The 14922-nt window shown below is 54.9% G+C and overlaps 3 protein-coding genes across 16 annotated transcripts in view; 2 read left to right on the top strand and 1 right to left on the bottom strand.

Moving 5' to 3' along the window:
* SEC16A (SEC16 homolog A, endoplasmic reticulum export factor) overlaps positions 1-4665 on the bottom strand; it is a 42933-nt gene extending 38268 nt beyond the window's left edge. For 7 of the 14 annotated variants that reach the window (XM_063636734.1, XM_063636737.1, XM_063636739.1 and 4 more), the window contains exon 1: positions 4525-4636. The gene's annotated coding sequence lies outside the window, so the exon portion shown is untranslated. Of the gene's footprint in view, positions 1-4524 lie in introns of all 14 variants that reach the window. The other 7 variants (XM_063636740.1, XM_063636742.1, XM_063636743.1 and 4 more) reach the window with 2 other exon arrangements.
* A 357-nt stretch (positions 4666-5022) lies between these two features.
* Positions 5023-7593, top strand: LOC129478679 (uncharacterized protein FLJ30774-like). Its single transcript, XM_055270359.2, has one exon. It carries the CDS (start codon positions 5346-5348, stop codon positions 5961-5963), a length of 618 nt encoding a protein of 205 aa, XP_055126334.1. The 5' UTR covers positions 5023-5345; the 3' UTR covers positions 5964-7593.
* Positions 5986-6597, top strand: LOC129478680 (uncharacterized protein C9orf163). The gene has a single exon (XM_055270360.1). The coding sequence runs from the start codon at positions 5986-5988 to the stop codon at positions 6595-6597; it is 612 nt and encodes a 203-aa protein (XP_055126335.1).
* Positions 7594-14922: the final 7329 nt, after the last annotated feature.

Genomic DNA, 14922 nt, shown 5'->3' with positions numbered 1-14922 from the left:
AGGCTGAGGCAGGAGAATGGCCTGAACCCGGGAGGCGGAGCTTGCAGTGAGCCAAGATCGCGCCATTGCACTCCAGCCTGGGTGACAGAGCGACATTCCGTCTCAAAAAAAAAAAAAAAAAAAAAAAGAACATGATTTTATGTCACTTAAATCCTGAGGACTCTCTCTCCCCTACACCCCACCCCAGCAGAGAACACCTGTCCCTGAGGAGCTGCTCTGGGGGGCAGTGGACAGAGTGAGAGCCCTGGGTGGCCTGGCCGCGAGCTGATGGAGTGTGTCTAGATGGTCACTCCCTCCTCTGGGGTCCTCTACTTACAAGGCCCATTGCTGCCGCGGACCTGCGCCACAACAACAGAGACAGTGCGGAACCTGACCACTGGTGTGATATGCTACCAGGCTCACAGATACTCAAGGTTTTCCTGTAAACCATCCCTAGATCCAGGAAGAGCCAACTCTTCTATTAAGAAAGAAAAACTGGCCAGATGTGGTGGCTTACGCCTGTACTCCCAACACTTTAAGAGGCCAAGACGGGAGGACCACTTGAGCCCAGGAATTCGAGGCCAGCCTGATCAACAGTGGGATCTCATTTCTACAAAAAATACAAAAATCAGCCAGGCGTGGTGGTGCACACCTGTAGTCCCAACTACTCAGGAGGCTGAGGTAGGAGGATTGCATGAGGCTGGGAAGTCGAGGCTGTCGTGAGCTATGACAGCACCACTGCCCTTCAGCCTGGGTGACACAGTGAGTCCCTAGCTCAAAAAAAAAAAAAAAAAAAGAAAAACTTTATATCATACTTTCCATACATGTTAATTTTAAATTTCAAAAGGGATACAAAAGTTTAAAATTCATTCTTCCATTTTCTTTGATGAAAGAGCATTAGGTAGTTATAAAAGCTGCAAAATAGGCTGAGTGCAGTGGCTCATGCCTGTAATCCCAGCACTTTGGGAGGTCAAGGTGGAAGGACTGCCAGAGCCCAGGAGGTCGAGACCAGCCTGGGCAACATAGCAAGACCTTGTCTCTACAAAAGAAGAAAGTTAGTCAAACATGGTGGCACACACCTGTAGTCCCAGGGACTCAGGGGGTTAAGGAGGGAAGATCACTTGTGTCCATGAGTTCGAGGCTGCACTGAGCTATGATTGTACCACTGCAGTCCAGCCTGGGCAACAGAGCAAGACAGTCTCTATTTTAAAATAAATAAATAAATAAAAAGTGACACAATCATTTTTTTAAAAAGCACTACAAAATAAATATATTCATCTAAATGCCTGTTATCACACCTCTTCATAGGTCTCATTTTTTGTACTGTGACTGGCTTAAGGTCTGAAAGGACCACCAGCAAGACGTTACCTTTGAACTGGAGCTGTAACTATACCTGGAATGGAAACTCCCAGGAAACTTAAAGCAGCTTTACGAGGCACAGACTGGATTCCAAAATTTTCAACAACAGGCAGAATTGCCAAGAAACCTCTTATAGAAAACACACGGGCAAAAACCTCCATCAGTTTTTAAGTAGAACATAGTAGATACAAACTTGAATAGTTAACCTGGCCTCTTAAGACAAAAATTCAAGGGCTATATCTTTAGGAAAGTTATTTTCTTTCTATCAGTCTTTCTTCTTGTCAGCACCACCCTCATGAACAAACAGATAAGTTTAGCCAATCAAAGGAAAAATTAAACCAAAGGGGAGGACTCTGGAGTTTAATCCACACTTTTTTTTTTTTTTTTTTTTTTTTTGAGACGGAGTCTCACTCTGTCGCCCAGGCTGGAGTGCAGTGGCGCAATCTTGGCTCACTGCAAGTTCCGCCTCCCGGGTTCACGCCATTCTCCTGCCTCAGCCTCCTGAGCAGCTGGGACTACAGGCACCTGCCACCACGCCCAGCTAATTTTGTCTTTTCAGTAGAGATGGGGTTTCACCATGTTAGCCAGGATGGTCTTTGTCAGACCTCTGAGCCCAAGTCAAGCCATTGCATCCCCTGTGACTTGCACGTATACATCCAGATGGCCTGAAGTAACTGAAGATCCACAGAAGAAGTAAAAATAGCCTTAACTGATGACATTCCACCATTGTGATTTGTTTCTGCCCCACCCTAACTGATCAATGTACTTTGTAATCTCCCCCACCCTTAAGAAGGTTCTTTGTAATTCTCCCTACCCCCGAGAATGTACTTTGCGAGATCCACCCACCGCCCCCAAAACATTGCTCTTAACTTCACCGCCTATCCCAAAACCTGTAAGAACTAATGATAATCCACCACAGATTTGCTGACTCTCTTTTCGGACTCAGCCCGCCTGCACCCAGGTGAAATAAACAGCCATGTTGCTCACACAAAGCCTGTTTGGTGGTCTCTTCACACGGACGCACATGAAAGTCTTGATCTCCTGACCTCATGATCCACCCGCCTCGGCCTCCCAAAGTGCTGGATTACAGGCATGAGCCACCGTGCCTGGCCAATCCACACATTTTTGCAGATGCATATTATTTTCGTCCTTGGAAATCTTTCTGATATTCAGATAAAAGAAGAAAACATTGGCCAGGTGCAGTGGCGCACACCTGTAAGCCCAGCACTTTGGGAGGTAGGAGGATCACTTGAGTCCAGCAGTTTGGGACCAGCCTGGGCAACACAGCAATACTCTATCACCACAAAAAAAAAAAAAAAAAAAAAAAAAAAAAAAAAAGCCGGTCATGGTGGTGTGTGCCTGTAGTCCCAACTACTCAGGAGGCTGAGGTGGGAAGATCACTCTTGAGCCAGGGAGGTTGAGGCTGCAGTGAGCCTTGTTCAAGCCACGACACTCCAGCCTGAGTGACAGAGCGAGACTCCGTCTCAAAAAAAAAAAAAAAATTATTCCGCAGCTCTCCTAGACTAAGAGCTTTTTTATAGCAAACACTATCACTTACAAGGGGCATTCCAACCTTCATGCTCCCTAATTGACAGCTTTTTAGCAACATGCCACTTTCATTTGGAACAATCTTGTGACTTGAATCGATTTTTTTTTATCTTTTTCTCTACTCGCCAGGAGAAAAACAATGCAACTGCCTATCACCTATGTCACCACTATAAGGAATTTTATTCTGTAACCTCAAGTCATCTAACTCTTTTATTGTTCCAAAGAGGTCAGCTGATCTTGAAGAGGCAGTATTCATAAACCTAGCTAGTCAGTTAAACTGCCTTGTAACCATGTGGATACCTAAGCAAAACTCTTTTTAGTATAGTTCTGGCTACAGAACTGAGGTATTTAAAACGCATGCACACCCCTCTCCTCTTGCTGCCACTGGCTTCACATTTTAAGTGAGGAAAACAATAGTGTGCCAGGAAGCCCCTGAGTTTACCTACTGCCTACAGTCTCCCTCACGGTGGCTGCTAGTGACGCCCTGTCAGACTATGCGATGCTTGACACAAAGACATGATCAACTCCAGTTCTTCTAAGTTAGAATGGCAACCACACACAGTTAGATGTTGAAGAGGAAGCCAGCGACAGAGGAGGCCAGCAACCTAACACTGCTGAAAATGACGAAGACCCTGGTATTCATGAAAGATGCTTACAGAAGGAGAAATCACATTAACATTTACCCACTACCATGACCTCTTGTTGGGTTTGGCAAAAAAAGAAAAAGAAAAAGAAAGTGCCCACTGCCTCAAAGAAAACTTTCGGTAGGATTTTGAGACTCACTGTAGTAACCACTATTAAGAGTAAACGAGGAACAAGGAACAAGAAAAACACGCTATTTTGCCTCTTGTCTACAAGATACCAGCACCGGAACCCTAAGAAAGGGGATGGGGAAAAAACGCAGGGAGGCTGCATTGTGCTGAAACTTGCAAAATTATCACTTCTAGGAAGAACTGTCTGCGGTTCTGTTTGCTTCGTATTGCCACATGGGGGATGGGAAATACTTCTTTCGTTAACATCGGCATCATATATGTAAAACAAAATCTTAATATACAATCCACACCCAACTTACAAGCCATTTAAAAGTGTTCTTAAGCGGCAAAAGCTGACTTTAAATGGCTCTGAGGTCTCTGAAGGCTCTACTGTAACACTTCCATCACAAAGGGGCGAGCCGGATCACACACTCCTCCAACCCTCGGCCTCTGTTGCAACACCCTGATCGCCCTATCAAGAAATTACAAACAACTGCTCTTTGGTTCAAATGTAAATGTGTCTCTTCACCAGCATCGCTAAAGAAGCCTTCCAGCCGGTGAGGACAAGACACGCTCATTTGAAAAGTTAAGAGTCTCACGAGGGGTGCCTGGGGGTCCAGCCTCCCGCCCCGGGAACCGGCGTCACCGCAGCCCAGCCGGGTGCACGTCAGTCCCTCGAGTCCCACGGCGGCCCGCGCCGCGTCCGGCCTCCCGCTCTGGCCCGCGGGCCCGGACGTCTGTCCCCTCGACCGGCCCCGGCGGGACCCGAGATGCGCCGCCCGCTCGGGGCTGGGCCCAGCCGCCTCCTCTCCTCCGCGCCCCGGCCTCCACGGCCTGGCTCCGCCAGCCGGCCTCCGCCTTCCTCCTCCCGCGCTCGCCCCCTCACCCGCGCGGCTGAGACCGATCGATCCCTCAGGAGCCGCGGGCGAAAGCCCACCCGGCGCTGACGACGAGCGCAGACACCTCAGCCGCCGCGGCCATCTTGGCACATCCGGCTCCGGTCTCCGCGGCCGCAGCGCCGCCGACGTGTCCGGCTTACGACATCAGCGCGCGCCCCGCCCCTGGCCCCGCCCCTCGGCTCGTCGGCCCAGACGCGTTCTCTTTCAGCCCTTCACGGCACATCCCTCGGCCCCGCCCCTCGCCGGCGTCCGTTCTTCCCCGCCTCATTCTTTCGTCCCGCCCCCCGCCCGTCTTTCCACGCCTTATCCTGTCGTTCCCGCCCCCCTTGGCCCCGCCCCTCTTCCGTCGTTCCTCCCCTCATTCTTTCGTCCCGCTCCCTCAGCCCCGCCCGTCGTCCGTCTTTCTCCGCCTCATCCTGTCGTTCCCGCCCCTTTGGCCCCGCCCCTCGACCGTCCTTCCCGGCCCGTGGCCCCGCCCCCCGCCGGCGTCCGCCCACCGCCTCACCGCTTGGCCCCGCCCCTCGCCATCTGCCCGGCCAGAAGCGCCGGGGCCGCCCCAGGACGTCGCCCTGGTTACGCTGGCTCTTTCTCCCCGTCTTTTTTCGTTTTAGGATGTGAGAAGAGATGAGATTCTTCAACCAAGGCCACAAGCGGGAAATCAGTCTGCAGGACCGATGCCAGCAGGCTCACGCACCGAGGACAGCTACTCCGCCCAGATGAGAAGCGCGGGGCCCCTGACGCGGGCGCGCTCCTCGCATTCTTCCGTTGGGCTGGGAGGCTGGAGGGCAGGCGGTGGCGGCGGCCGCGCATGCGCCGGGAGCGGCCGGAGCTGCGGGCCGCGGAGAGCCGCCTGCGCCTGCACGCCGGTTGCCTGGCTACGGCGTGGCCGCGGACCCCGAGCGGCGCCGGAAGTTGGTCGATGGCTGCCGTCGGTCCCTGTCCAGCGTCCTGGGGTTTCCCCGACGCATACTCTACTGTCCTTTCGCTCTGCACAGTGGCCCGGGCAGGGAGGAGCGGCCTGGCCACTGCGCGGAGCCCGGTCTCCGCCGACTCGCAAGGGGGACGCGCGGGCTCCTCGTCCTCGAGCGCCGCCCTGCGCCTTTGCTGCGCCGGGCCCTCCCAGGCCCACCCTGGCCCCGGCCCCGCTGTCCTCCCGGGGAGGCGCGGCCTACTCAGTTCGTCCCCTCGGCCGCCAGCCCCACAGGGGCGCTGGGGTCCCAGCCCTGGCGGAGTGCACGTCGGTGGCGAGTGGGCCCGGGCGCTCGGGCGGCCAGAGCGACCCAGCGGCGGGGTGAGGCGGGTAGGCGCTCCTGCCCCTGCCACGGCCAGGCCAGGCAGCATCCACATCCTCCCGCGGAAGATCGCAGGGAACAGGTGGACACTATCATCTGTGCCCTCATTTTCCGGAGGAGCCGAGGGAGGCTGAGCGGGTGGGGAAGCGGCCAGCCATGCCGGGCCCACTCACCTGCACACCTGCCTGGCGAGGACAGGGAAGAGCCGCGGCCTTCCTCTGCTGCTCCTTCCAGAGGGCAGGCGCCGTGGTGGGGGTGCCCGCCCGATGGCATCACGGGAGGCTGAGCTCCCAGCAGCGGCTGAGGTCCTCCCTGGGTGGGAGCCACCCTTGTCCCCAGCTGGGCCGGAGGCTGGTGAGGGAGGGGGTGGTACCCGTGCCACGCCAGCAGAGCCCCAGGCGTTGCAGGGAGAGCTTCAGTCCGGCTGACGTGGCACCAGGGCCGCTCTGCTCAGCTAACATTTGCCTTTCAGAAGTCAGATTCCTGACCTGTTTGAACAGAGTTAGGGAGCATGTGGTAGGGCCCAGCCCCAGCCCCGCTGCCCCCATCTGCTTCTTCCCAGTGGTCGAGGCGCTCTGCACCCTCCGCGGAGGGAGGTGTCATTGTTTGCCCTTCCCAAAGAGGGGGATGCAGAGGTGGATGCTGCCTCTCAGGCGTGGGGCTCGCCTCTTGCCGCTCGCGAGTTCAAAGAACCCAAGAGCCAGGAGCCCAGGGCTCAACCCTTTAGGGTCCTCCGAAACCCTGTGGTCCCACCCGGGTGGGCACTAAGCTATGGGAGAGACCATAGCTGCAGAAACCAACCCTGCCCTAGGCATAAAATGCAAGGTCTCTGGACCCCAGGGCAGGGATGTTAGAAAGCAGCTTCTGTTGACTCCTAGGGGTGTGAATCACCACATCACCTGCAGGGGGCCCGGCTGTCTTTCTTCCCCCTCTTCTCCCTAATTCTGAGTGCACGGAGACAGCTCTCAGCAGTTTGTAGCCTGGTGTGGAGTAGAGGGTTCCTGCACCCTACACCCGAGCCCATCCAGCCTCTGCGCCATAGACCCTTCCGTTGAAGGCCCAGCCTGCCCCTGAGACGCTGTGTGCCCTTTTTCAACTTCGTTAGCCTCTGAGCATCAGGTCTTCATCTCTAAGATAGAGCAAGATGAGCACCTAAACGTTTCAGGGCTGAAATGGGGTTGCCAGGACAACAAGCATGGCAGGGGCGAATGGGGACATCAGGTGACTGGCTGTGAGCCAGCAGAGGCCTCCACCCAGTGCTGGGAGGTGTCCCCCCCATAGTGGCCATCACTATTCCTGGTGGGGCTTTGTTGCTTTTGCCTGCAGCATCCGCTGGTTTCTCCATTCTCCCAGTCTCTGCCCCTGCTCACACTTGGAGGCTGAACACAAATGTCACCACTTCCCTGAACCCCGCTAGGTGGACTGGAATCAGCACCTGGTGCAAAGCTCTGTGACCCTGCTGTACCGCATTATGCAGAGCACACAGGACAGGCTTGTGTACGTCCAGGAAACCCGCTGCCTTTGTGTCATCACAGCCTTGGTCACAGCGTGTCCTTGGTACCCCCGCCAGGTCAGCTCCTCCCTTTAGCTGTGCTGTCCAGCACGGGGGCTGCTAGTGCTTGCTGTGAGACTGAGCTGGGCTCTAAGTGTAAACTACATGGTGGGTTGTGAAGGATGCAAATATCGAATCGATCATTTTTTATTGCATATTAAAATGACAGTATCTTGGATGTATCAGATTAAACAAAATACTGTTAAATTTTATTTCACCTGTTTCTTTTGTTTTTGACATAGCTGCTGGGAAATGTAAAACTCCATATGGGCTGGTGTTATATTTCCACTGGACAGTGCTGGTCTGGAAGGCAGGCACTCAGCACCCCTAGCCTGCACTTATAGCCTCCTATGATGGGGCCTGAAATGCTGGAGGCTGACTCGTGGACCTGGCTCTTTGCTGACAACTGGCAGGCCAGTGGCAGTCCTCCAGGAGCCCCCAGCAGAGCAGCAGTCTCAGTGAACACAGGATGGCCCCTCACCGTGAGCTTCTGCTCCTCTTTCCTACCTGGTGTAAAACAGCAGTGGCGAGTATGTCTGGGTGCTTGTGAAGGTTTACTGGGCAGGCCTGTTCCCCGCCGGACACTGCCCTCAGCCCCTGACACAGACCCTTAGTCCTGGACACTGAAGCTGGAGGCTTGGCCTGGAGAGAGGAAGGGGCAGTCTCTGGGAGACAGGGTTGGCTGGGTGGTCTAGGCAAAAAAACATATAAAGTCCTCCAAGGTGGAAAGAACTGACACGGAGCGCTTCCTGGAGGAGGAGGGAACAGGGCCAGGAAGCTGGAATCAGGGGAGAGGAAGCAGATCTGGAGGCAGGGTCTGTAGAGTTTGTTCTGTGGCATTTGTTCATCAGGCCCCTGCAGGGGTTCCCTGTCAGCATGCCACCAGGCTGGCCAGAGGGTAGGCCAGGCTTCCTCTTCTTACCCTCATAGAGGAGAGGAAGTCACCTCTGTGAGGGGAAGGCCGGACCCCCAGGGCCATGGTGGGCAGCGTGGAGGGAGCCTCAGGCCCACTCGCTTCCATGTACAAGGCCTGCCAAGCACACAGCATAGGGTCCGCAAACCGATGCTCACACGCTGCCAGCCCCTTCCCGTGTTCTCCTTACCTCTGAGCCCCACCCTAACCTGGAGTGCTCGTCCAGCCCAGTGTGCTCGCCAGGGGTGTGCAGCAAGACAGCACTGTCCACCGTCTAGGCATTCCCAGGGTTGACATGGGGCCGAAGGTGCATCCCCGCCCTGGCAGATGTGCCCTTGCTCTAGGCTGCTGGGGAATGGGTCCCACAGCGCCTCCTCCCAGCACAGGCAAAGGCATCTCCTTTTGGGCGCCCACCTGGCTAGCAGAGCACAGGTAACATGGCTCCAGCAATGGTGGGCTAACTACTGTGTGTCCAGCTGTGCTGCAAGCTTCCAGAAGCCAGAGACCCTCAGCTACCACCCAGGTGTTCAGCCTTGGGCAAGCTACCTGGCCTTTCCAAGCCTCTGCCTCCTCCCCTGTAAAAGGAGGTGACAGCCTTGCCCTTTCCCGGCTTCCTGCAAGGACTCCCTGGACCTGACCCTACCGGGTGGCAAGCGGATCCTCCACCCCAGGCCTCCCCGGAGGCACGGGGCACATTGACGGCACTGCCAGCAGCCTCGTTACTGCAGGAGCGTCATGTTCCTCATCTCCAGCATCTTCAAGCATGTTGGGCACATAGCAGGTCTCAGAGAACATTTTTCTGGAATCATTGAGCCGAGTACTTACCATGCAAGGTGCTAAAAAGCACTAGGGATGAAGCAGAAAGCTCAAGGCTGATGTCGATGTCACAGTAACGTGGGACTGCAGGCCCCCAGGGCCACAGGAGGAACTGCTGGGTGTCCTTGAGCTGCAGCAGGGCCTTAGTAAGCCCACGAGTCCTCTATCCCCAAACCATGCACAGATGTCTGCTGAGCCCCTGCTGTACCCCAGGCACTGCTAGGAGCTGGGCTGTGGCCATGAGACAGACAGGCCCAGACTCTGCCCCGGGGGAACATGGATGCTGGCTGGCCACAGATGTGCCCATACGGAGGGCACCGTGCAGTGTCTGCTGGGGACAGGCAGGAGGAGAAGGAGCATTTCTGGCTGAAGTGAACAGTCCACATGAGGCTTCTGCGGGGTGAGGGGCCGGTGGGCATAGGCTGGTGTGGACTCTGTAGACCTTGCTAAGAGACTTGCAGGTGATGTCTGGAAGTGTGGGAAGCTTCCAGAGGCTTTTCAGCCAGAAGCGATGCAACCAGTTTGGGCCCCAAAGGCTGTCCAGGTTAGGGTTAGAGCTAGGGACTAGGGAGAGCCAGGGCCCAGGAGGCAGCCTTGGGTGGCCTAGGAGAAAGAGGCGCTGAACGCAGGAGAGTCCCCAAGAACCCGGGAGAGTCCCAGAGGGCACAACCCAAGCACAGCACGGGGTTTGCACACGGCAGGCAGGAGACAGTCCTGAGCGTTGAGTGGTGATTTAAGTGATGGGCATGGACTTGGTGGCCTGGGGACTGTGGACAGGGAAGAGAAAAGGGCCCGGGTGGAGTTGGGAAGAGCTCCAGTATTCGATGCCAGGCCGGTTGTGGCATTAACTCTTGGCAAAGTATCTGATGCCAGGCTGGCCACGGTATTGACTCCTGGCAAAGTGGCCCAACAACCCCCTTCTCCCCTCTGAGCAGCCGTCTCCCTGTCTGAAAAGTCACCAGGCGGGATGGCATCAACTCTACAGGCCTTCCTGCTCCTCTGAGGGCAGGTGACTTCTCGTGGTTTGACACGGACCGGGAATCACATAACCCTGGCTCAGTGAATGGGTGAACTTGGCTAAGTCGCCTAACCTCTTTGAGCCCCAGCTTCCTCATGTGTAAAAAGGGATAATAGCACTGTCGCAGGGGATGGCCCTGGGCGTGGGGTGAGGGCCATTTGGAAAGCATGGAGCTCACCCACCGTGTGGTCACTCAGGAGGACCTGTGGGGTGCTGGCAGAGCAGTGCCACCAGGGGGAGGCAGAGAGCCGCCTCCGAGTCGGCCAAAGTAACAGTTGCACGCTTACCGGGTGAGGTGGCTCCCATTTGCCCTCTCAGCATTTTGGGAGGCCAAGGTGGGAGGATCGCTCGAACCTAGGGGTTTGAGACCAGCCTGGGCAACATAGCAAGATTCCATCTCCACAAAAAAAAAAAAAGTAAAGTTATACACCTTGGTTTTTTAGACCGAGTCTCACTGTATCCCCCAGGCTGGAGTGCAGTGGTGCAATCTCAGCTCACTGCAACCTCCTCCTTCCGAATTCAAGCAATTCTCCTGCCTCAGCCTCCCAAGTAGCTGAGATTCTAGGTGCCCACCATGGTACCCAGCCAATTTTTGTATTTTTAGTGGAGAGGGGGTTTCACCATGTTGGTCAGGCTGGTCTCGAACTCCTGACCGCAGGTGATCTGCTCGCCTCCGCCTCCGGAAGTGCTGGGATGACAGGTGTGAGCCACCACGCTTGGCCATAGTTAATAACTTTTCTAAGGTTCGTTTTATTAAATAGAGAAATGCCAAACAGAATGGCAAAGGCTATGGTAGAACACGCACGTTTGTGTGGACCCAGGCACATTTTCACCAGAAACTCCCGTGCAATAGAGTGGAAGATATTCCAAAAGTCACAGCAAATATCACGCATGACTCCGCAGAAAATTATAGATTCCTAACGAACACTGAGAGTGTGTCCTGTGCTGTGAGGTTCCGGGATGGGCCACAAGTTCAAGGTTGTGTGAAGAACACCTTAAACCCACCTCTGAGGCCCTGGGCACCCGGCGCCTGTCGTGTTGGGCATGAATAAAGCTTCGCAGCTCAGTCCTGCAACCTCCATGAGCCTAGGCTTGTCCATCTTAAAATGTAGACGGTTAGGTCACCTGCCGAAGGGGCCACCAGGCTTAACTGTGCCAACACGGCATACAGGTGGAGAACAAAGAATGTGACTGAAAACCTCGTAACGATAACAAGAGCTGTTCCCTTTCTGAGCCCTCACCACGTGCCCAGCGTGCACCAGCAGCTCACCATCACAGGCCCAGGGCCAGCACCCAGGTCCCCACTTGACCCATGAGGACACTAAGGTGCAGCAACAGCCAGGACAGCAGCCGCCAGGTGGAAAGCAAAGACACAAAGCAGCCAGATCGGGAGTCACGTCGGGGCAGGCGAGTGAGGTGCCACCCAGCCACATTCAAGATGCAGATTGAAGAACAGCCTTTCCCAAAGCTTGCTCGCTCACTGACCCTGCGTCTTCATCTGCAAAGCCTGAGTAACGTGGGAGGCCCTGCAACGCCCCCTCTGAGAGACCTCCACTAACGCCAGCACTTTTTTTTTTTGTGAGACAGAGTCTTGCTCTGTTGCCCAGGCTGGAGTGCAGTGGTGCGATCTCTGCTCACTGCAAGCTCCGCCTCCCAGGTTCACGCCATTCTCCTGCCTCAGCCTCCCGAGTAGCTGGGACTACAGGCGCCCGCCACCACCCCTGGCTAATTTTTTGTATTTTTTAGTAGAGACGGGGTTTCACCGTGTTAGACAGGATGGTCTCGATCTCCTGACCCTGTGATCCGCCCCCCTCGGCCTCCCAAAGTGCTGGGATTACAGGCGTGAACCACCACGCCCGGCCAACGCCAGCACTTTCAATGCACTGGGACCAAGCTGGACCACACCATTTAGGTTTCGTTTTGAAACACTTTTACTTTTGCAGACGAATACGTCGGCATCCCACCGGGAACCGCTGCTGGTGGATGCTCACCGCGGGAAACAGCCAAGTGACGCTCCCCCTTGTCTGCCTCCCCTCCAGCAGAGCTCCTCAGGTGTGGTTCGCGGATTTGGGTCCACGATGAGATAAGGAGCCACACAGAACGAAATCAGCTCTGCCGCTGAGCACGCAGTCAAGCCCCACGGACACCCTTTGCAAGTGAGACTTTTAGGATGAAGGCAGCACAGGCCTGTCAATCCCTGGGGCAGCCCAGGGGCTACGGCACCATGCTTCCCTCTTGGACGGGGGCCACAGCACCGTGCTTCCCTCTTGGATGGAGGCAGCCCTGCCTGCCGGGGGCCTGATTTGTGGGCCCTCATGAGGTGGTGCCTCCGGGCTCTCGGGACCCTCCTTTGCTCTAGCCAGAGGGACGCAGCGCCACACTTGGGGTTCACGCCGGCAGCGGCGTGGAGTGAGTCACCAGGCTGACGATACACTTGGTGTTTTCCTGCGCTGGGTGGAGCTGTCTGGAGCCCCCTTGGCATCCTGCTGAAGAGTCGGAATCTGCACATGAGCCTCCTGGAGATATTGAGCACCTTTTAAAGTGTGGCCAGGCCCAATCCAGGGTGCTGTGAGTGTACTGTACACCCTGGGTTTCAAAGACACAGTACCAAAAACAAACAAAAAAAAGAATATAAAACATCTCATTCACGGCCGGGTGCGGTGGCTCACGCTTATAATCCCAGCACTTTGGGAGGCCAAGGTGGGCCGATCATCAGGTCAAGAGATCAAGACCAGCCTGGCCAACATGGTGAAACCCCGTCTCTACTAAAAATACAAAAATTAGCTGGGCGTGGTGGCAGGTGCCTATAATCCCAGATACTCGGGAGGCTGAGGCAGGAGAATCACTTGAACCCGGGAGGCGGAGGTTGCAGTGAGCCGAGATCGCGCCACTGCACTCCAGCCTGGGTGACCGAGGGAGCCTCCGTCTCAAAAAACAAAAAACAACAACAAAAAAACTCATTCACTTTTTATGTTGTGTTGAAATAATATTTTTGATATATTGGATTAACTAAGCTATAGTATTAACATAAACTTTGCCTGTTTCTTTTTACGTTTTTAATGTGGCTACTGAAATATTTAAGGTTGCATACGTGGCCAGGCACAGTGGCCCACACCTGTAATCCCAGCACTCTGGGAGGCCAAGGTGAGGAGAGGGCTGCACGAGCTCAGGAGTTTGGGACCCACCTGGGCAACAAAGTGAGACCCCATCTCTGCAAAAATAACAAAAACATTGGGTGGGTGAGGTGGTGTGCACCTGTAATCCTAGCTGCTAGAGAGGCCAACGTGGGAGGATCACCTGAGCCCAGGAGGTTGAGGCTGCAATAAGCTGTGATTGCACCACTGCACTCCAGCCTGGGTGACAGAGCAAGACCCTGTCTCAAAAACTTTTTTTAATAAAAAAAAAAATAACATATTGAGGTGAGATTCACAGAACCTAAAATCAACCACTTTAAAGTGTATAAATTAGGCCAGGCGCAGTGGCTCACGCCTGTAACCTCAGCACTTTAAGAGGCCGAGGCGGGTGGATCACTTGAGATCAGGAGTTTGAAACCAGCCTGGCCAATGTGGTGCAACCCAATCTCTACTAAAAATACAAAAAAATTAGCCGAGTGTGGTGTTAGGGGCCTGTAATCCCAGTTACTTTGGAGGCTGAGGCAGGAGAATCACTTGAACACAGAGGCGGAGGTTGCAGTGAGCCGAGATCACGCCACCACATTCCAGCCTGGGTGACAGAGCGAGACTCTGTCTCAAAAAAAAAAGTGTCCAAGTTATTGGCATTTAGTGCATTTGAAGGGCTGTGCACGCACCACCTCTCCCTGGGTCCAGAACATTTTCGTAACTCCAAAGTAAAACCCCAGGCTGTCTTCACCCATGTCCCTACAAAGGACATGAACTCATCCTTTTTTATGGCTGCATAGTATTCCATGGTATATATGTGCCACATTTCTTAATCTAGTCTATCATTGTTGGACATTTGGGTTGGTTCCAAGTCTTTGCTATTGTGAATAGTGCCACAATAAACTAAAACTTAAAGTATAAAAAACAAAAAACCCCGGGCCGTTTAGCAGCCACTCCCCTTTCCTCCTCCCCCCGGCTCTGGGAACCATCAATCTACTTTGTCTCTATGGGTTCGGTGACCACAGGCACCCCATAGAAATGGAGTCATTGCACGTGCAGCCCTTTGCGGCTGTCACCCTTCACTGAGCACGGCGCTTCCAAGGCTTGTCTGTATGGTGGGTGTCAGCGCCTCCTTTTCTACGGTAGAATCATATACCCTTGTGCGCATTCGTCAGGGTTCTTCCGGGAAATGGAGCCCATAAGACGTGCCGCTGGAGAGATTATTGCAGGGAATTGGCCACACGACCTTGAGGCCTGCAGGTCCCAGGGTCTGCAGTTGCTGGCAGGAGGCCTGAAGGCATTGCGAGTCCGAAGGCTGGTGGGCTCCAGGCCCAGGAAGAGCCCACGTTTTCAGTCCAAGTCTGAAGGCAGGAAAAGACCAATGTCCAGTGCAAGCGGTCGGGTGGGAGGACCCCTCGCACTCGGCCTATTGTTCTCCCCGGGCCTCAGCGGACTGCACGGGGCCCACCCACACTGGGGAGGGCGGCCCGCCTTACCCGGGCTGTGGATGCAAATGCCAACCTCATCAGAACACTCGGAGACACACTCCGTTTGGCGAAATGGCCCGGCCAAGCTGACACTAAGGTTCACCGTCACAGCAGATGGTTTTGCTGACCCGTCGTTGGCAGTGGACACTCATGCCGTCTGTGGCTGTACTGAGTGATGCCGGGACAGC

Source organism: Symphalangus syndactylus, chromosome 3 (assembly GCF_028878055.3).
Source record: "Symphalangus syndactylus isolate Jambi chromosome 3, NHGRI_mSymSyn1-v2.1_pri, whole genome shotgun sequence".
Lineage (NCBI taxonomy): Eukaryota > Metazoa > Chordata > Mammalia > Primates > Hylobatidae > Symphalangus > Symphalangus syndactylus.
The sequence above is the reverse complement of the archived record's forward strand: the minus strand, read 5'-3'. Positions and strand labels throughout refer to the sequence as shown.

Coding starts and splice junctions, on each gene's coding strand:
- LOC129478679 (XM_055270359.2), top strand. CDS start 5,346: ATGCGCCGGGAGCGGCCGGAGCTGCGGGCCGCGGAGAGCCGCCTGCGC.
- LOC129478680 (XM_055270360.1), top strand. CDS start 5,986: ATGCCGGGCCCACTCACCTGCACACCTGCCTGGCGAGGACAGGGAAGA.